At 34.8% G+C, this 23,064-nt stretch overlaps 1 protein-coding gene across 1 annotated transcript; it reads right to left on the reverse strand.

Annotated features, from left to right (window-relative positions):
- Window positions 1-702: 702 nt before the first annotated feature.
- Window positions 703-19,183, reverse strand: LOC125824160 (uncharacterized). The gene is made up of 28 exons (XM_049503520.1): window positions 19,021-19,183; window positions 18,739-18,943; window positions 18,523-18,635; window positions 18,311-18,427; window positions 17,580-17,723; window positions 17,042-17,398; window positions 16,790-16,944; window positions 14,929-15,050; window positions 14,718-14,809; window positions 13,950-14,190; window positions 13,769-13,826; window positions 10,663-10,811; window positions 10,489-10,559; window positions 10,206-10,379; window positions 9,405-9,476; window positions 8,401-8,502; window positions 8,225-8,314; window positions 6,988-7,063; window positions 6,754-6,847; window positions 6,585-6,654; window positions 6,288-6,467; window positions 5,405-5,527; window positions 5,221-5,304; window positions 4,935-5,119; window positions 4,706-4,844; window positions 4,559-4,618; window positions 1,341-1,445; window positions 703-1,256 (listed from the first exon to the last, which is right to left on the reverse strand). Exons 1-28 carry the CDS (start codon window positions 19,108-19,110, stop codon window positions 1,143-1,145), a joined length of 3,582 nt encoding a protein of 1,193 aa, XP_049359477.1. The 5' UTR covers window positions 19,111-19,183; the 3' UTR covers window positions 703-1,142.
- Window positions 19,184-23,064: the final 3,881 nt, after the last annotated feature.

Below are 23,064 nucleotides of genomic sequence, written 5' to 3' on the forward strand. Positions count from 1 at the left end.
ATAAACAAGCATCTCACATTGCATGTTGTCTCCAAATTTATTTTAAACAGAGTACAGTACCAATCACCAGTTCAACTAAGATTATCCAGCTGTCAACAATTTCAACCAAACACTAGAAAATGATTCTAGCAAATAAAATATATTTTTTTGCTATACCAACACACCCTAGGTTCATATTCTTAACATACTTTTATTACTAATATAATTAGAGAAACATAACTTCAAAGCTGAGATGACAATGGAGAATCACTAAGTACCACAAGTCAGTATAATTATAGAACATCCACAAAGCCCCGTCGAATGTGAAGGTTATTATTAGAAAAAAAAAGATTTCGTTGAATATGTTATGAAGTTAAGTGAGAAGTCCCTTTCTTTCCCATTACTGGACCCGGAAATCGCATAAATTGCTTAATTCAGGATTTCATGCCAACTTCGTCTTTTTGCTCAACGACATTGGAGACCGTTTTCAGGCATAGATACATGATATGTATTGATGCTTGGTGAATGAATAGAACAATGTGTTTGGCTTTAGAATTATGACACATGAAGTGTACTTATATTTCCAATAACCAAACACCAAAATGTTCATGCAGTAGTACCAAAATTACTTCTTGGTACTATGAGAACACCAAAATTTCAATCTGAAGACGAATAATACTATTTAAAGTAAAACGAATGGAAGAGAAAGTGCCTAAATATGTGTCATGAAATAAATAGAGGGCGGGGGATTTCATTGTATTTTTGCTGGAACTCGGCAAGTACAAGCTCATCAACAACTAGATATCCAAAGAACCAAGTCAGTATCTATAACGACAAGACTTGCATATTATTTGCTTCCAACTTGACATATAATGAATAGCAACAGTAGCAGCTGCATTAAAATAAGAACATCGACATCTTTCTGCTCGTTGTGAGAAAGAGGGTAAAGAAAATGAAGGTGGAGATACTACTACCTATTCCTAGAGGACTACTCCATCCTCATTACATCTCAAAACTCATGTATAACTAAAGAGACCTATACTCATTGTACAAACTTCCAGGGTGTCATGGCAAACCACAAAGAGCAGCGACTGACCTGGGCCTGAGGAGATCACACTTAAGAACTTCTTCCTTAAGACATCAATGTACAATATGAACAACTTTTACATGAAATAACTCAAGGACTTCTTCCTTCTAGATCCCCCCTCTCCATACAGTTCATTCCACTGAAGAAGCTCCGTCATATTTATGGATTCCGATGAAACACTTGCACAAACCTAAAATAAACACCAAACACATGAATTCTCAGCATTCAGATGCAGCAAAATAAAGAGTGAGCTTAAAGACTTTTGTCAACTCACCCGCTCATGAGCATTTTTGAAGTCATCCATGTTCAAAGGCCGTATGTCTGCACCGCCGCATGGTGTTGGCGTAGGTTTACCTTCTGCCAAAGCTGCAGCATGTTCCTAAAATCAACTCCAAGCATGAGATTCTAGTAGTAGCAAGTCTATTAAGTGGGTAAGTTTTATAAATAGCAGATCAAGTGCACAGGAGTTCTACAACAACAGCATACCCACTGTGATCTACAAGTGGGGTCTGGGGAGGGTGAGGTGTACACAGACCACCCCTACCTCATGAGAGGTAGAGAAGTTGTTTCTGATAGACCCTCGATTCAAGAAAAGTGATTCAAAAACAGGTTTCACAAATACAAGGGTAAAAGTTATGGCAAAAATACTTGTAAAAAGGGAAGTACTGACAGGAAAAAATAGTAAAAGAAACAACAATGATAGAATAATAATACAATGAAGAGAGATATAATAATAGAACGATAATAATAATGATACTGATAATTCCAACCATATTCCCTCAAGAAAGAGAGAAAATTGTTCGACTACCTACTAACCATCTACCCTAATCCTCGACCTTCATGCTTTCCTATTTAGGGTCATGTCTTTGATGAACTAGAAATGTGTCATGTCATGTCTAATTACCTCTCCCAAACTCTTCCTCGGTCTAATTACCTCTCCCCAACTCTTCTTCAGTCTACCTCTACATCTACTTAGCCTTATCATTGTCAACCTCCACCTCCTCACTCGAGCATCAGTGCTCCTCCTTTTTATGTGTCTAAACAATCTTAGTCTCGCTTCTCACATCTTGTCCACCACTCAGGCCACTCCAACCTTGTCCCGTATCTTTGTTTCTAATCTTATCTCTCCAAGTGTGCCCGCATATCCATCTAAGCATCCTCATCTCTGCTTCATTCATTTTCTAAATGAGTGAATTCTTGATTGTTCCTATACAACATAGCTGGTCTAACACCACTCCATAAAACTTACCTTTTAAGTCTCGATAGAACATTCTTATCACAAAGGACGCCAAATGTGAGCATCCATTTCATCCACCTCGCTCCAATATGATGTCACATCATCATCAATCTCCTTATTTCCTTGAATTTTCGACCTAAGATACTTGAAGCTTCATCTAATTGGGATGGCCCATACATCAATCTTCACTTCCACAGTTGTCTTGTGTGGTGCATCACTGAACTTGCACTCCATGAATTTTGTCTTAGTCGTGCCCAACCTAAAACCTTTAGACTTTTGGGTCTATCTCCTAACCTCCCATCTATCACTAACTCTGCCCCATGTCTCGTTTATCAAGCAGCACTAAGACAGATAAAAACAAGCTAAGCCCTAATCTATGGTGTAGCCCCATCTCGATTGCAAGTGTTCTGAACCACCTCACACCATTCTCACTCGAATTTTGGCTCCATCATACATGACCTTTAATCTCTCTGATGTATGCCACAGGTACATCTCTAGACTCCAAGCATCTCCATATGGACTTCGTCATATGTCTTTTCTAAGTCAATGAACACCATATGTAAATCTCTTTTCCTTTCCCGATACTACTCTAACAATCTCCTTTATGACATCCATGTACTTGAGATGGATCTGGTTTATTTCCATCACACAACCCCTCTCCCCACCCACCCCTACCTTAACAAAACTAGAGTCTTCACTCCAAGAAACATTGGGGAAGATAAGTTTCTACAATCAAGGTGAAGATAACCAACACAATTTGGCTTTTAACTTCAAAATCTCAAGCTTGAATTCTTTCTTGGATCTTCCTATACATCTCATCTCATGGCTTCTTTAACGAGAGCCACATTTTTACATTTTCTCATTTGAGAAATCATATGCTTGCAAAGCACGGATGCCCGACTAGTTCCTATCTAAAAAAGCACATTCGACGAACTGTTTTTTTTAGCTTTCTTCAGACTCGCAAGATCCAACAAGTTCATCTATTGGCATGGTGCCTAAGTCCCTGTTCTTTCAATTCTCTTTCTAGTATGGGTCTCCATAACGTCCAGCTTAGTTGCCTAAGTAGGCGATAAATGAGCCTCCAGAATAGTGGCTTTCTGCTGAGGGAGATAGCAGAAGGCGCTAGACATACTCTTATTTAAACCAATTCTTCAATAACAACCACATTAAACAGTGACCCAAAGATGGTAGAGTGTATGTGATGCACAAATTATGTTTCGCCACGTAATTTTAGTTTTTAATACTATTTTTTGTTCTTTTTTCTCCATACCAGCTACCACCACTAAACCACAACTCCACTCATCCTCCACAAATTCTGAACAAAACTCCAACCTTCTTAAACTATGAAATAAACTTAAATTCTTCACAAAATTCCAACCACCTTCAATCCCATTTTCCAAGTAACACCATCAATTGCCAACCACTTCTCCACCTCCCTCAATGGTGTTGATTCATGCCAAAAGATTTCTTCTTCCCCCCATAGCCGATGGCCACCAGGCTACCACTGTGACAACACCCTTCACATTTCCGTATATGGGGTTGCATGTGTACTTTCAAGTGTACTGAAGGTTGTTGCAGATTGATGGTTTTAAGATGGTGGGTTCTGAGAGGGAAGTGGATTAGAGAAACAAAAGAGAAGACGCCAGAGAAGTATTTCTGGCAGCAAATGTTGAAAATTCAAAAAGGAAGAGCACTCTCAATCAATCAAATTCTCTTGAGGACAAGTGGAAGAAAGTATTCTTCACTTCTTCCAGCTTGGCTTGAATAAAATAATTACATTACCCAAGTATTTCCAGGTATCATAATTTAACTACAGACTTCTCCATTCCTAAAAGCTAAATCCTAATACATGAATTAGGAAAATCTATGTACTTGAGATGGATCTAGTTCAGTTTTCCAGCAATACTTCCCAAGTGACTCCTAACTCGTGCTTACAAACACAATTAAAAATTAGGTGAAGTATTTTTGGAACTACCTAAGGGAAGCTTATTCATTATCTTGAACTATTTGCCAGTGTATGACTATCTAAGAAGAAGCATTTTCCCCAAATTCTAGAACTAATTCCACATCCTGAGATCCTCTACATTAATGTTGATGTACCTACAACCTGTTCCCTCTCAAGCACGTAATAATTAAAGAAAGTAAAATTGACACATCCAAACCGCAGCACTCACAATATCTATTAAAGAAGCAATGCATATGTTCTCTAATAATTAAGGAGTACACACACAAACATCTAATAACAAACCCTGTACCTTTTTTTCTTTTTCTAGGATTTCTCTAATGGGTTGATATGCTGCTGTAACACAAAGATTCTGCAAAATACCGGACTTAAGTCAGCCTCTGCAAACATCATAACAAGCAAAGGAATTTGTCACGCAACAATGAAGTAGCAAAGACACCTTAAGATCACTTCCAGAATATCCATCAGTCATACTAGCAACTGCATCCAGATCAACATCTGAAGACAAGTCTTCTTTTGAAAGTATCACTTTTAGAATTTTCGCTCTATTTGGAGCATCTGGTAAATTGACCATCAGCCTGTTCATAAAATGTCATGATAAGAACATTGAAACCAACTGATGAAATATTCCTAATTCATTGGTAGCAAATTACTGGTTCTTCTTTTACCTACGCGGCAGTCGCCTTATGACAGCCTCATCAAGATCAAATGGTCTGTTTGTTGCTGCAAGTACCAATACTCGTTCAGTATCTTTTGTACGCAATCCATCCCAATTCACCATGAATTCATTTTTCATTTTACGCATGGCCTCATGTTCTCCTGGATTTTCCCGTCGTCCCAGCATGCTATCAACCTTAGGTAGATCACATCAGAGAAAGGGAGAGCAAGAATAAGAAAATGCATAGCATAAAACAGAAAAGAATAAAAACATCAGTAAGAGTTCAGGAAGCATACTTCATCCACAAAAACGACACTCGGAGCAATTTTACTAGCCAGGGAGAAGACAGCTTTCACATATTTCTCACCCTCACCAAACCACTGCAGCATGGAAAACAACAGTAAGATTTATACATGACAAGAAGCATGGATGAACACATACACGATAGGAACAGTCTGACAAGTTCCAAATGAAGCAAACCTTTGAAGTGATACTTGACATTGAAATATTGATAAAGTTTGCACCGGCTTCAGTGGCAACTGCTTTCGCAAGCATGGTTTTCCCAGTTCCAGGGGGTCCAAATAGAAGTATTCCCTTGCATGGCTGCAAAGTAAGCATTTGAAAAACAACATTCTTAAGTAAGAAAACTTGGGCAATCACAAATGAGACTTATATGAGATACATGTCTGATACCAAGAAGAATACTTAGCGAAGCCAAATAAGATAGCATTAGGAACAAAAAGCTTTTCTGTTGCCCCCACCAAAGAGAGCATTTAAATACAAGAACCTTCTCTAGTGTCACATAATACTTTTATAAATGTGATAATCCATATCAAGGATCTCAAAGGATCAAGAGACTGGGAATATGCAACATATTGATATAGGAAGGTGACAGAAATAGAAAGGGAACCTTTTTCAATCAAGATATACAAGAAACTTCATAATCAAAATCAAGAAGCAAAGGAGTTGAAGAAGCAAAACGAGGAGTGAGAAAACTTACAAGATTGTCTTTATGTTTATCTTTACAGTAGCTATCAAAATAACGCAGCCACACTAAACACTTGATAAATATTCTAATTCACAACTTAAAAACCTCATCCGAACTAGTACCATAGTGCCTAGAGAACTCAGATTACTGACCTCAAAATAACAATTCACTACAAGTTAAACTAACAGTCATCTTCTTCTCATTTTACATTTTGTCAGGCACAATAACAAATCGATAAAAGAGTGGACAGAAACGAGTAAGACCATTTGTGCTAACTGTTAGATCCTTGAACACAAGGTCAAACACTACTAAACAAAAAAACATGCTTTCACTTATAGACAACCATGTAAACAAGTAAGAACTAAAGATGAAAACCTTGGTTAGTTGACCCTTGCAGAAGAGTTCAGGTCTTTGTAAAGGAAGCATGACCAGCTCTTTTAATGTATCCTTGACATTCTCAAGCGCACCAATATCATCAAATGTTACTCCAATATCACTGGGGGGGATAACATCTGCCAGAAGTCTCTTTTCAAATTCATTCTCAGTCACAATATCCTGTGTCAGACAAACGATTTGTTCACAAATTCATATGCCAAAAAACTCCCACAGTCATGTTAGGATAGCATCTCATGAAAATATAAGTTAAGCAAACCACCAGAAAGAAGGTATCACCTTAAGTGACTTCTTCAAGCTCTTGCTTTCATTTTGCATAGCTTGTAGAATTTCCAATCCATATTGAATGCTGTTAGATTGAAAAGATAAAAAACAACTCTTCAATACCACAAATATTACAGCTCAGCAAACCGCATATAGTCTCAACTGCTGCTGCTACTTTGATTACCTCAGAGGAGACAAAACAAGCCTCACGTCAGGATTTGCAGCAGGGTTCTGCATCAAATGATGGCTCAAGGCCCATCCAACCACCTTCTCTGCACCTTCAAAGCATCAAAAGAAAGAGAAGAAAAACTATATAACTTGTCCTTTTGCAGCAAAAAAAACAGTTTTTTTCATTTAGCCATTTAGTGAAAAACATGTTGACTTGAACAGAACACAACGTGAGAAAGAAGTTGCTTACTTTCAACAGAAAAAGTCTGGTCTTTGATGCACAAAGTGTCAAGTCCATCACAGTCTAATCCATTCCGATTAAGAACCTATACCCAAAAAAAAAAGGAGGGGGGGGATCAACCAACAAGACAAATAAGTAAAAAGAATCATGTTTTTTTTCTCATTGATCTATTGACCTCACATGTCAGATATTCCACTTGTTCACACAATTAGAATAATCATAATAATAATAGATCCCAATAGTCTTTAATAATTTGCAACGCCTCAGAATGCTGAGACATGTTACCCACTTTCTTAGGAAGAATAGAACTAAAATAGTGGACCATATTCTGTTGCCAATCACAACTCAAAATTCTAGAGAGAGCACAAGCTGAAGTTCAAACAACCCAAAGGGGTACAGAGTTTGTCAGATGAAAAGTGATTTACAGGAAATTTCACCAACCCGGGTAACAATTTTCCCCTCTTCCTTCTACTTCTCTATAGGCTATACTGTTTTTCCATATCGTTAAGAAGGTTGTAACGAACCAAAGAATGGTAATGATCTCATATCTTTCTTATTTTCTTCAACAGTGGATCCCCCCCTCCCTCCTCCACAAACACACAAAAAAAAACGAAAAAGAAGCTTGTCAAGCAGCAAGGGGAAAAACAGGAATATAAGCTAGTTTTTTCCTGGTGGAATCATCTGTACTAGGTGAACCAGGACATTGAGACACTTGACTGACAGGTGATGGAACAAGACTGACTGATGAACTCAGTAGTGATGCTAAGGCAGTTGGAGCTACCACTACGCAAACCAGGATGGCTTGAAAGCAACTACATTGAGGATGAGTAACATCTACAAGGTTGATCCATCTTTTTAGTGTAAAGAGAAAATTCCTAGACCAGTAGTTCAGCTATCCTGTCAGTTTGTGCATTTTAGTAACAACTATTTGGTGTACAACTAGATAAATACTACTGAATTATCAAAACAAAAAAACAGGAACAAGAAGGCACATATTCTCATCAAACTTTGATCTATGCTAACATAACAGTTGTTTCTCTTCAACTTATTTTATATAACCAAAAGCAAAATTCATGTCGAGGAAAATAACTACCACATCAAAGAAGCTTGTAGCTTCATAAGAATGCAGAGATGCCAATTGATTTAAATACTGAACAGTTCAAAATATTATGTTTCCACTTACAGCAAGGATGATTAGCAACAATATAATCAACAAACAGGTGAAAGATAGGTTACAGGCCCTTACTGTTCGCAAGCTATTTAAATTTCCTTTCATTTTGAGGGTATCAGCATCTCGATCCAATTGTTGCTTCCAATCAGATAAAAGCACTTCATCCTGCAATAGCCATATCCACTCATCAGCTATGCAAGACAGTAAGAACACCAGAAATTATTTTTAAAAAAATAAAATTGAAAACAGACCTGTGGCATGTGAATGGTCACTTTGTTGGGGAAAAGCTTTGTCAGAAGTTTAGTTGTCTTGGTAACTTCCTTTCCCCTGTCATGCAACTTCCCAAAACTATCCTGAGGTCAACAAATTCGAGTACTATAAGCCAGTAGTTTAAGTTGTAAGGGAAAAAAAGTCCAAGTAAGAGTGACATTGGCACAAGGAACGGATTACATCCAGACAAGAGGAAACCACTCGAACTGCCAGGCTTAGGGTTGCCAGATTCCAATGATTTCAGATGTAATAACTTAACGAAGTTGGTGAAAAGAAAAAACCACCTCAAATAAGAAGGAAAAGAAGTCAAATCAAAGACGAATTGGCAGGCTTGACCATAAAAGGAAATAAAGATGTGTATTAAGTCTGTATTGAAGGCCATCTGCAGAAGATCACTTGTGTGATGCAAGAAATATAACATAGTATTATGAACTCACACTATGGGTACTACTATTTCCCCTAAACTACAACACATCCCCCACCCACCCACCCGGTCCCTAAGCAAGAGGAAGAAAAAGAAACAAAGAGAAAAAATAGATACAATAAAGCCATGGTTTCCAATTGGCATCATCTTGAATAAAATACATGCACAAAGAAAAGGATAAATTTAAGGAATGCTCTACCCAGGATCATTCATCATAAAGAGAGCTGGAAGATAGTACTTGTTTGTATTTGGTGGACAATATGGGAAGAGAGAAATCAAATATGTTTTGAAGATAAGACTATCAACATTCAGAAGATAAAAATGAAGGGTTTGGTGTTGTTTTATTTTTAGTGTAAAAAGGAAAGTATTTAGAAGATGATGAATCTACTTCTGATATTTCAGAATCCTTGTGAGATGACAAAGGATTAGGAGTGTTCTTTCTGCATCCCACCTTGTAATTATGGGAGACTACATAGTTTCTTGGTGTAGCTAAATTTTATATATACAAATATGTTACCTTTCTCAAAAAAAAATACAGAATAAAAGACTGAGAGAATATACCGGGAAAGCCAAATCGAGCAAAGCAGTTTGATTGCTGCCAAATTTGGTGAAGAGCAATCCCCCAGGATGTGACTACAGCGGGCAGATCGGGAAAAGATTAGACCTTATTCCAACTAATAAATAGCTAACACAAAGATTGACAAGTTTAAAAGAAAAGTTAAAGTCCACACATAATATGTCTCCTCTAGAGGAGAAGAAAAGGAGCAAGAAAGCAAAAAGTCTGATAAGACAGCTAAAAATTACAAAAATGATATCATAAGGAACTTTTGAAAACTATTTTGTGTTGTATCTGCATGTTTAATAACAAAGCATATGATAAAGCAAAAGTTAGGCATTCAATAATCTCTCTTTTTATAATCCCATTTGGACCTCTGCAATCATGCTAAAACTTTCTTAGTCACTCAAACCTCTCTGCCTGTTCTCTTTTACGAGAAAACCTGCCCTTGTCGCAAAAGCATGAAAGCAACTAACTTGTCTGCTTGTCTTTTGGGTCATCACACCCTTGGCATTTCTTTGGACACAGTTTTTTTGAACTCGGACTAATCATGAACCAGATTAGTGGTCTGATGACTGGGTCAACAGCAGCCAAACTACAAGTTAAGGAGTTGACCACAACCAAAAGATACATCTCTCGCTTCCTTATCCCTCACCTCTAGAACCTTTGCACATATGACTTCTTTAATCAAAAAACTTAATCCGGAGGAGATTCACACCAGAGGGCTCTTAACACACAGCATGCACAAACCCAAAACAAAATTAATTGTATACCACTACATTTGACAACCTGGAAAGCAAAAATACCTTTTCCTTGCGGTTATCTGTATGTGCATGAGATCCAATAACAACAATGTTACCAGGAAGCTTTTCAAGCCGACTTTTAAAAGTTGCATATGATTCTGAACTCCCTGCCATAGATTTCTCAGCATCTTTCATAAATAAAATGAAGGGAGAGTTTCTGCTCTCGCTGAACACAACCTTACATACAGAAAGAAATTTACAGAGATTATTAGGACCTCAGAATAACCAGAAAAAATTAACACAAGTCCAATAGCATTAGTTCTCAAAGTAATCGTAAGGATCAAACCTCAAACAATGTGCTAATGAGTAATTTGTCCAGATCATCAGCACCTGTGGCTTCCAAGCGTAGTTCACTGGCTGAGAGAGAGAAAGAGATGACAAATAGCAAAGAAAACTAACTTCAGCATTACTGAACTTGACAAATTAAAGGAGAAAGAAAGTAAGATCAGGTGGGCAATACCCTTGCAAAAGAATCCATGACCATCATCACAAAGACCCCCAAAGTTAACCCCGTCTGGTATAGGCTTATCAAACCTTACACCAATTTTTGATAATGCATTATCTTCAAAAGGCAACACAATCTTCCCTCGAGTCCCAAAAGTTGGCCCCCTAGTAATTCGGACCACGATAGACAAGGTTAAATAAACAGTTTTAAATTGTATTGTATCTGAAGCGTAGGCACTGTTGCAGATTAAAATACATACTGGCATGACTAGTTTACAATCAACAATATGAAGAAATAAGGACTACAATCCAAAATCTCAAAAACAACATTAAAATAAGGATGATAAAAAAGAAGCATTGTCTTGTCTCGAAAGAAAATGAAGCATTATATAAATTTTTATCTTTAAAAGGATGCCACAGCTAAAACAGGAGGAAGAAGTGATTATATGCTTCCATAATGGAAGTCCATATGAAATCAAATTATCGAGAAAGCATTGAGATTCAAGTGAAACATAAAGTTAACAACAACAAAAGGCAACAAAACAAAGTTGCAAGTAAAGCATGCACATATATGGGCATGCCCAGTCCCAGAACAAAAATCAATCAAACAGCACCAATTCCAAAGCTCCGAAAATTGAAGAAAAAAGCAGATATAAAAGTCAGTAATACATTTGGGAATGGCACTGAATTCAATCAATTCATGCAAGTTGCAAGCCTAATGTTACCTTCAAACATATTGCTAGAACAAAATTGCCTTCAATTTCACTGGTAACCCATTGATAAACGGACTTGCCACCTATCACTTTCATCTCAACATTTATATTTAGAAATTCTTTTAGTTGAATCACTGTTCTTGCAAAAGCCTCCCATGGGTCATGCAGTTAAGAAAATAAATCAAACTGAATCTAGTCTACCCCGTTTCTTCTCCCCATCTTTTTTGTGTCATATAACTATCCCTTAACAGGAAAATACAAGCAATCTCACTATTATGTATCCACACAAAATTCCCACTTCAAGTACTGTTAAAACTTCCAAATTGATCCAGATAAAGCTGTAAAATAGTATGAGCTGATCTTTCTGACATATTCTTATTGGTAAAACGCAAACAACTGTACTACAACATGATCACTAGTCTGGCTTGCTGATAACAAAAAAAAAAGTAGAATTCCTTTATGATTCTAGAATCTAGACTAAATAGATAAGAAATCCATTTGCGGATGCATATAAGGATCAAAGAAAATTGGAGAAAAAACCATTTCCCCTCTATTCCATATACATCATATCTACAAAATATGGCAGTTACGAGTCGAGAGGCAGATCTAGGACTTCAATTTTATGTGTTCAATCTTCAAGATTATGGGTTCAAAATCTAACGTTTGTTGAAATTTTATTATTTTTCACACATATTTATACCCCAGATATTGGGTTCAGTTGAACCATAGCTCTAAGATACATGCACCACTGGTTACAACTTACATGACCATCACAGGCCAAGCACCACTGGACCAAGCTTCTTAAAGAGAATAACAAAATCACCACTATTAATAAATTGAGTCTCCAAATAGGTTATAAGGGATTTCTGAACTTGATCGCCTCTACGGATTATTTTATATTCATTATGAACATCCTTACAGCAAGTTCAAAACTCTTACACTTCCAATTCCTTCATATTATTTAATTGGACTCATTAAAGTGCCTGTAACTCAAATACTTTCCTAGTTTCTCTGGCAGAATGGTGGTACAATGAGGAAATTTATAGAGAAAAGTGGAAGCAGAAAACCTGCTTCCCAGGGGCTCATAGTAAATAAAATAAATTTAGCACATTAAACTTTCATTCAAAATGTGTCTGAATCTAATTAAATGAGCAAAAATTAAGCCACTTAAAAAGAAACACAGATAGCAACCATGTTCATATGTGTTTTGGTTTCCTAGGAAAGAAAAAGAGGAACTGATGTGAGTTGAATGACTTAAAATGAGCTCTCCTTAAAATTCCAAACTCATTACCATGGGCACCATTGCCATTATTGACTAAACTATGTTCTTTTCCCAAAGTCACTTGTGGCAAGACAAAAAGAAAAGATTTAACTTTTCTACATAAGTTCCTGAGTCATCCCACAAATGGACCTGGAGCCTGTTTGGTCAAACTTCCAAAGCTTATTCTGAAAAGCACTTTAGTCAAAATAACTTACAGAAAAGTACTTCAGGTAAACTGATTGTGTTTGACCAATCTTTCAATAAGTGCTTCTGAGTATTAAATTACAAAAAAACAGCATTAAGATTCATTTATACTTAATATTATTAAATAGGGAAACAATTTTAATATTTTTTGTGCAAGACTTTAATTAAGTTTTTTAATTTTTATTTAGTTAAAATTTAAAACATAAATGAAAATATACCTTAAGGCATTTTTTTTTATAAGGTAACTTTATATACCTTAGGCTTTTAATCAATATAAATATTTTCAAGCAAAAAAAGGAAGAAAAGAAGAGGTTTGTATTTATATTTGAGAAATATATTGGTTAAATTAATGAGAGATATTTGGATTTTGGTAAATATGAATTTTGGGTGAGGAATTTTTTTAAAGATTGTAGATGTTTGGTAAGGATTTTTGTCTAGAAAGGATTAAATTTCTGCTTCTTGTCTTGGAAGGCGCAGAAATCTATATCTTCTCCCCAACTACAAAAAAGTTGCTTCTATTGCTGCTCAAAGGCACTTTTTATTTTGGCCAAACAACCTCAAATCCCCAGAATCAGTGCTTTTTGGCCTCCTAGAAGCTTAGTCAAATGGGATACTAAAAACAAGGATTGAAAACCATATTGTTCTTCTCCTCCATTCCACTCCTAATATCTTAGACATAAACAAGTTGTTCTACCTTTAATTTATTTGTGGTTGATATCTATCTCCTGATAACCATAATAGTTTTACTGCTGTGAGCAAAAGTAGTACATTTTCAAATGCATCCAAATTCAAAAATAAAGAAAAAAGTTTCAGAAAAGAGAACAAATACAATATCAAAAAAGAACTATAACATAACATCAGATAGTGGATAATACAACTCATTTTGGGTCCCGAAAGAGTAAATAGTAGAAGGTCTAAAGGAGAAAGTGTTCTCTAGAACTTACCTGGTGGAGTTAGAATATAAACCACCAGAAGCAGAACCAATGAACCTCACTTTATCACCTAAATATTACCAACATTGGTTACTAAGGTAAAAGAGCAAAAGAAACTGTAGAATGCTTATATAGTCAAAAAAAAAACTAGATGCAGTAACAATTAATAAATATTAGAACCCAATGGCAATACCTATCTTGAACAAGGTATTCTTTGATGTCCCAGCTAAAGATGGTACATTGCCACTCTCCATCTTTGGGTGTGCTTCCAAACCCAAAGGATCAGTCAGTGTGTTAGCATTAGTTACTTGACCAGATGATGACTCATTGCCTTTAGGCAAGTCAGGTTCTCCAGGAATCTGCTTGGAGTTAGCAGACATCTTATGTGCACTGCATCCCTCTTTTAGTAATTCAGCCTCCTTTGCTGATAGACCCTGAATGACAAGATAGCAATCCATAAGTTGAGAGAGAATATAACAACTTAACAGCAGTAAAGGGGGAAGAGTGTGACAAAACCAAACATAAAAATTTTAGTTTGATGATTCTAGTAACTAGAAAATAAGAAATAGAGCACAGATTCCCACTGTTGCAAATTAGGGAGACGTGTAAAATCCCCCCCTCCACAACACACTTGGAGAAAAGAGAATTTCTCCAAATTTTGATGTTACTCGCATATCGTCCAATATTTCCACCTGGCTAACTGTCCTTTTAGTGACCAAACCAACAGATAATATTGGTTCTGCTCCATAAGTAGAGATCCAGAAAGAGGTCCATAAATACCAACAATGTTGTCCAGGACAAGCAGCAAAGCAAGCAATCATACAAAAAATTGATGTGAAAAAGGTAGGATCTAGGAATTAAAGTATTTCAAAAGCAAGGGAGGTCAAACACGACTAAGAAAATCATGACAAGGTATCATGCAATCCACCCTCAAAAAAAAATAACATGAATATTGTCTTACACCCAAAAAGGAATGGCTATCAAAGATGAGCAATTTAGCTCCATAATAATGAGCAAGTGCCTTTGCCAGCATCTCTTGATAAATCTCAGATCCTGCTATACAAAAGCATAAGTGGTTAATATGCAAATATTAAAATTTACTACCAAAATTCTATGAGACAAACAATTCATAAGAAGCTTTTCATAAAAAGTTACTAAGGAAAGCGACTTACCTGCAGGGCCTGAGAGAAGAATTCTTGGGTTGATAGTGGATAGCTCAGAAGTATATTTTACTTGTTCTTTATGCTTTAAGTGTATATATGAAGCCGCAATCAGCACATTCTTTGTGTTCTCACTGTAAGATCAGATATCGAATGAATCTTCACAAATCATGGTTGTTGGATATATTGACTATATAATAATGTTAACAACTATGGGATTGCTAAACCAATTAAGAACAAAAATGAGGCAAAATGAATCCTGGTAATAACCAACAGAATTTTTAGCACTACAACGCTCACTCGCTCACAGTAAGGACCAGAAATTAAACACATTCTTTTAGCAACAAAAATGGGAAGCATAGTTAATAACTCTAGTGATGCACTTACTGCATTCAGGCCACCTGAAAGAAATCACATTTTGGAGTTTGACCTTTCATCACATATAAGACAGACATAAAAATCAGTATATGAATTCCCAACCTTTATTGGAGAATAGGGCTTCATGCTGCTTAAGAATTTGCAAGGTTATTTTGGTAGTGGAGAAAAAAACAAGTATATGATATTTCACACAGAAAAATGATGATACACCTGTCCTCCCACACCCCCACAATTCTGGGTTAAAAAAAAGAGGGGACTACATGTTGCAGCCCATACTATTGCTTGTAGGTTAAAAGAAGTTGTATTACCATTTACCTTCAACAAATTCCCCAAACCTTTTCCCAACTTACCACAAATAGACTTGTTTTTCAACTTCAACTTCTTCTTTCTTAACAGGTAAATATTGATATTGATAATATTACTGAATAAGAAAATAATAAACAGCCTAGCCCTAAGAACGTGCCAGGACATTAGAAACACAAAAATCCTCCAATACAAAAAAAAAAATAAAAAATGGATTCCTTCTGTACAAAGTACTATTCCTGATATCCTGTAGAGAAACAATGAGCATGCTATTTTCATCTTTGACATCCTGCAGGTTGCACCAAAACGTCAAAAGCCATAATATCTGAATTTGATCTTCGGTATAGCATCTACTTTCCTTTCGAAACATCTCGTAATCCTTTCCTTCCACACCACCCAACAAGACGAGTAGGAATTATGTTCCATATCCTTCTCAGAGGTTTTCTTATTGTTCCCCCAACATCTCAGCTGATCAAAAGTTCCTTACTAAGTTAGGCATAGTGGAAGCTATACTTAATAAGTCGAAAAACTAGGACCAAATCTGCCTTGTCACTGGACGGCTGGACAAACTTCAACTTAAATATTGTCCAAATACCTACTAAATAACTGTATCCCCTAACTCAACCTCCTAACTGTCAACAAACTTCTTTCTAATGATAAACTTTTAACTCCCAAATAAGCATAAACTTTTGAAAGAAACGCATTGAGGACATGTACAATTATATTTTGAATTTTAAATTTCAGAACAAAGATTAATTAAGCCTTTTTTTCCTTTCTAGCAGTAGCATTATACATTCAAGGAATACTGTTTTTGCCACATAAGCTAATGCACAAATTTTTTGACATGGCAATTGTCCAAAGCAGGGGCAATAAAAACAGCTTTCTTGAAAGAGTGTGTAGGTAGTATGTAAGGACTAAGGTGCAATATTGGAACTTCACAAATAAGATATGATTATGACTCTCATAACACGTTGGCATAAGTTGTAACACGTTAACGTCATTCAGGAATACATAAGTCCCTGGGGCTTAAAGCAAAGCCTGCTTCATTCAAGTGAAAACATGAACAAGAAACTACAAAATACACTCATAAATACCATATCTTTCAACTCAAACAGAACATATAGCATATAAACCAGTTGTATAGTACGTATACAATGTAAATGGGATAATGCGTTGTGGTCTTGGGGAATACCTCAAGTAATATGGGAAGCTATCAAATGAAACATCTAGTTGTTGTCCATCAACTATTGCAGCATGAATCTCTTCTTTAAATACTGCACATCTCAGAGACACCCCTGCTGCGGAAGCCGGCATTGAATCTCTGGTCCACTCTCTTTCCTCCGGCATCTGTCCATATATAATTCTAATTAGTTCATCTCACATATCAGCGGGCTCACACCCATAATAAAAAACCAAAAAGAAATAAATCAGTCGGACACTTTACGTTGCCTGCCTCTCTGCTAGCGTTCAGGTTTCCATCAAGAGGGGGAATCTTGCTAGTCAATGAAACATCAGCAGCACTGCTGCTGCCAACATTTGCAGCTGAATCGACTTCGAGGCCATCAAGCTCATCTTCATGAATAGCAGGGGATGAAGGCAGCTCATTCCCACTAACCTGAGACGTAGGTTTCAAACGCGATGGGTCTTGCCGCAGGCTTGAAAGCGATGCCAAAATGGAAGCACCTGCTACAGCTGACGCATCTCCTGCTCTTCTCTCAACGCGCAGCAATTTTCCTGCACTGGTCCTAACATCTGAAGGAGGTGACTTAACTCCAAGCTCATATGGCAGCTGCTCAAATATCTATACAAGAAAAGGTTAAGGATATTCCTACAAATTATGTGGCCGAAAACGAAAAACAGAACTTAACAAAACCCAAAAAAAAAATCTGAAAAATAACAAGAGAGGTATAAATTTATTTTGAATGTGATTTTTACATAAAAATCAAGAGATGTAGGAAATTTAGAAGTAACTTTAAGGATACATAAGCATGACTCCCTGTAACACCAAAAACAAGTTCATCGCCTGAATTGAGGATGCAACTAGTGCTTCTCCGAACTGTCTTTCCATTAACTTGCACAGATCCTTTGCCCCTGCTCTCAAGCACAGCAACCCAATTTCCTTCGTGCTGATCATTTCCACAAACAATCAGTATTCATATTTCATATACACAGTATGAAGTTCATCTCCAGAAAAAAAAAACAAATTGAGCACAGATGTAGTTGTTCCAAGCAGTGAATTTTCATATGCAGTGGTTCAAAGCCAAGTATTGGCAAACCCTCTAAGCTCACCCAAAGATTTTCTATTCCAAATAATTAGCACAGTTTCAGCCAACATATAAACTGTGCAAAGAATTGTCTGAAACTTTTCAATAAAATTTCAGACCAGGAATGTGGACTTTAATCAACATGGTTGATAGCTGTTACAGTATAGCACCAGTGAATCAGTGATCCATGAAAAATGGCTGGGCCATGCCAAGTTAGACAGTGCTACTGCTACGGAATTGTTCTTATTGCAATCTCGGAAAGAAAATTGTGTGAATTGACAAAGAAGGGCAGAAAGAAATCCAAAATGCCAAAAGAAACTTTTTCCTTTTTTTCCCAAATCATTCTATTAATACCATCACTGGCACAAGGAATAGTCTCAAAACCATAGGCAGATGGCAACAAAATTTGAGAATAGAATCAGGGTAAAGACAAGAAATTTAAGCAATACCTGTGTAAGCCTTATTGAACATAAGGTTGCACTAACTGTCTGTTGCTTGATAGGAAGATGAGCATTTTTGCTAGAACCAATCAAGAAATTTGTAGCCGAAACATGAATAGTTGGATTCTGCAGCACATACATGAAACCAGTAACAAATCTATAATAACTAAACATAAACTCCGACCAAGACAAAAAAAAAATCTTGAACCAACAAAGTCCACCTGTGGAAACTCTGATATAAGCCTACACCAAGGCGATGTTGTTTCCGAACCTTGATACAGCTTCCTCAAAGTTACCGAACTCCTCGGCTTATCAACAATAGCAGGTGTTGCCCCTAAAACCCCCAGAGATAAAAAAAAAAAAAAAAAACTTTCTTAAAACATGATCAAGTAGACAAGACAGTAACTTTCACTAGAAATGAGTTAATAGAAAGTTACCTTCAGCGATAGGTGCTGCTACAGCGGATACGGAAGGTGCATCGTCACCCTTTGCGGCGGGGACGGCGGTGGTCTCACCGTCCGGAGCAGTAACGGCGGCGAATTCCGGCGGGTCAGTAGAAGACAACTCCTTAGGATTCTCAGTCGGTGGAGGAGACTTGGGTTTCTCCGACGACTCCGCATTATTATTATTATTATCTACTACCTAAAATCATAAAAACAATAAAATCGATTCACCGAACGGCAGATAAATTAGAGTGAGCTGAAGAAGAAAAAGATTACCTTTTGTCGCTTAGAGGAAGAATCATCGGAGGAGGAGGCCGACCGTTTAACAGTCGACGGCAGAGATCCACTTCGTCTCGTCGCAACCATTTCTCCGGAGACCAAAACACTCTGGAGAGAGATAGAGAGAAAAGGAGAGAGAGAGAGTTGTTTGGGTTTCTTTATTTGTTTTTTTGGTGTGTGAAATATATTATATATTAGTAATTAGTAATAAATGTATTGTATTTTGAGATGGGAGTAGCCGTGGGTTGGTGCGGAGAGGATGAATCCAAAATTAATTTGGATAGAGGAGTATTCCACCTTCACACTTTTTCTCACACTTTCTCTAGCTTATTTTAGGTAGGCGTTTGAACATAAATTTAAATTGATTGATATAAAAGTGGGGAAAAAAAAGAAGGAAAATGTTTAAAATTTGAAGTACATTTGAATATAAAACTTTTAAAAATTTATTTTAAAAAAAATATATTAATTTTTCATGTTTAATTTGTGGGAAATATAAGTAATTATTTAAGAAGATAATTTTTCTACCCAACTTATCATTAAGCAATTGAGAATAAGAGAATAACAATTGTTACGTTGTTGAATGTCCAATATCAAAAGATTGGTTCAATAAGATAATTGGAGATCATTTAAGTAGATTTTTTTATTTATGTGAATCATAAATGTTTTATTGATTTTGAACAATGAGAATCAACTCTCACGATAAAAATGAGTTATTTGATTGTTTATTTGATTGAGCCTAATTTACGAAAAAAGAGCCCTAGAGAAGAGAGCTCTTTATTTTGCATCGAGAAGAAATCAATAGAATCGTCTAATGTTTCATCTTGATATCACATGAAGGGATATGTCGGGAAAAAATACGTTTACACTTTCTAATTCATTTAAAACATAAAATAAAACTAAATAGATCCACTTCATTTATCACAATGAATTATATTTGTTTGATACACTGTTGTAGTAAAAATAGAGAAGGACTACTTTTGCACTACTAAATTAACATGATAAACATCATTTGTTTTAATTTTTAAATCTCAATCAAACTAAAGTAAATCATGTCTAAACAGTCATAATATCTCGTAATTTTTGCTTATCAAATTCGTAAATCTAAAAAAAATCATATTTCAAGTTTGAAATTGAAATATGAGTTAATTTTAATAAACAAATACTTAATTTGAAATAATTCATGTGTTTTTTTTAAAAAAAATAAACAATATCTTGAATAATTTGAGCCTGAATTTCAATTAGTAGATAATTGGACACTTGGACATGTTTGATTGAGATTTTAAAAAAGTTGAAGTATAAATTGAAAAAATGCATTTGGTACTAAGTGATGCATGAATTAATCAAATTTGTTTCTCAAACTTTAAATGTTATATTTTAAGTTCGACATTAAAATATTGAAATAAATTCAACATAATGATTTTTTTTAGAATAATTTTAAAATATTATTTTCAAAAAATATATGCCAAACATGGTTTTGTCCACTCAAAAGCATAACGCTCACATTTGGATTCTAGTAATAACATTAGAAATTCTAGTAATCACGTCGAATTATATAATACGTGCAATATAATTATCAATACTGGTTCAAAAGAGGACAATAAAAAATAATTTATGTAACTTTTAAAATGATACATATACTAAAAAAAACATAATTAAATTAAGACTTCAATCGAATTGGAATTGCAAGGCATATATACATGGACCACAAAAGAATCTAAGTCCATGTGGTTAAAAATAACATTCGAATACTAAATTAAAATCATATATCATATTGACAAAATTTAATGATGATAACTTGCCATTTATCATATGCTGCTCAAAATGTGTGTTTATATTTACTGTAAATATTTTATTTTTATTTTATACATTTTGGTTATTTATCCGATACTAAAAAAATTTGCTAAAACAACAATTGAAAGTATCAATTACAAAAAGAATTTTGCGTACAAATCTTGCAGTCAAGTCTAAAGTTGAGAATGAAAACAAAACAAAGAAAATGTATTTGCAAAAATTTAAAAATTAGTGTACTAAAAAAATACTTTAAAATAACTATTACCCTTACAAAGTTGAAGCAAAAAACTTGTATCAATAAAAAAAAGAACGTTCCTACTATTAGAATATGTTATATTATATTGCTTAGCACACTTTATTTATTTGTCTTTAATCGATGTTTTGAACTAATTTAATTATTGAACGTATTTTATAACTTTTTAACAATTGCTTTTTAGTTTTATAGGTATAAAGATATAAATACTACAAGCAATATTTAAATTATTAAAATAGTTATTTCAATATTTTATGTAACATTTTATTATTTTCAATAAATGTTACTATATAATCATCGCTACAATTATTTCTACAGCTTTTCCTCGATATTCATAATAGGTTTATCATACAATTACAATAACTAATGATCAATCACTATGGTTACTATCATTAATCATTTTTACCATTGTCTATCACCGTTAGATTGATCCATCATCAACTACTCTCCAATATACCGCTATCATCAAACATCATCATTAATTAATCACTTCCTTCATGAGCATCTTGTATTTATCGTTTTTGACGATCAACGTATAATCACTACAAGCTTGCACAACCACTATCACCAACCTAGTTGCTATCCACGAGTTGCCACTAACTTTTAAATTTTAGTTCATCAAAATAAACAATTTCTACCATCATATAAGCTAATATTTTCTCTAATATTTCGTATATATTATTACTTTATATTATTTTTTATTTTTAAATATTTAAATAGAGATGATGTATACATACATATATATTTTTTAAAAATAACTTTAATAGTAAATGCTTAAATCTAGCTTATAGTATTTTGTTATTATATTATGCATGCATTCAATTCAAACATTTTAATATTTATATTATATAAATAATAATAAACACTATATATTCTTTTCTTTTCTTTTGACTTAGGGAAAGTATTTGCCTTTGTCACCCAAAATATCTACAATGGAATTTCTTGTATTTGTAATCATCTATCACAACTTTTACCAGCACTAGTTCTTCATCTTTTTGTACTGTTGACCTTAGGTTAGTTGCTGGAATATGGACTAGGAACCTAAATAAGCCACAAAAACATAAAAGTGACCAAAATAAGCCATTACTTTAGGAAGTAACTAAAATAGGATTAGTGAAAGAAAAAATTCCACTTTATCTAATATTCTAAATGTTTTCCGTTAGTCTCATAACGTATATATTTTAATATATAACGGAATTATTTTCTACACTTTATAAAATGAAACCATTTCTTACACTTTATAAAGTGAAACTTTTTCTTACACTTTATAAAGTTGAACTTTTTATTACACTTTTTATAAAGTGGATGGACATTGACCGATAAAGGAGAACGTTGTTGACTAGTCTTAGGCTCCTTCCTAACATAGATTTCAAGTATTGTTAACTTGATTTGATCTATGTAGTCATCTGGAACCCTCAAAAAGTTTGTCAACGATTCGTCATTATAGATAATCCACTCTCCAAAATTTACTTGTCCTTGTGATAAAAATGAAGTAGGGTATTTTACGACTATAATCAAATTATAAACAGTATTGTTTATACCCATTCTTTTATAAATTGATGAAAGAAATTTATGATATCCGACATTAATTGAATATTTAGCATTGTGTTTGGGAGGACAATTATAATAAACGGTATTTCCATCATGTATAATTTCGCCATCCCAATAAATCAAAACTCTAACTTTTGGTTTAGTACACATTTTTTTTTTGAGATTGAAATGAACAAATATAGAAAGTATGTTGTAGGTGCTATCAGTTAATGTTTGAACGTCCTCCTTAAATAGAGATTGGAGGATTTTTCAGAATAAAAAAATAAAAATACATAGTGTAATAATTTTTTCCGTTTTTATGATATGTCAAATCAATATAATTGTATGACAAACACTGCAAAAGAGATAAAAACGTGAAAATATTTCGCTTTGTAAAATGGAATTTTCTCTTCCACTTTGTAAAGTGTAAGATTTTCTTCCACTTTATAAAGTGTAAGAAAAAGTTT

Source organism: Solanum verrucosum, unplaced genomic scaffold (genome assembly GCF_900185275.1).
Source record: "Solanum verrucosum unplaced genomic scaffold, falcon-dt-bn FXZP01000088.1, whole genome shotgun sequence".
NCBI lineage: Eukaryota > Viridiplantae > Streptophyta > Magnoliopsida > Solanales > Solanaceae > Solanum > Solanum verrucosum.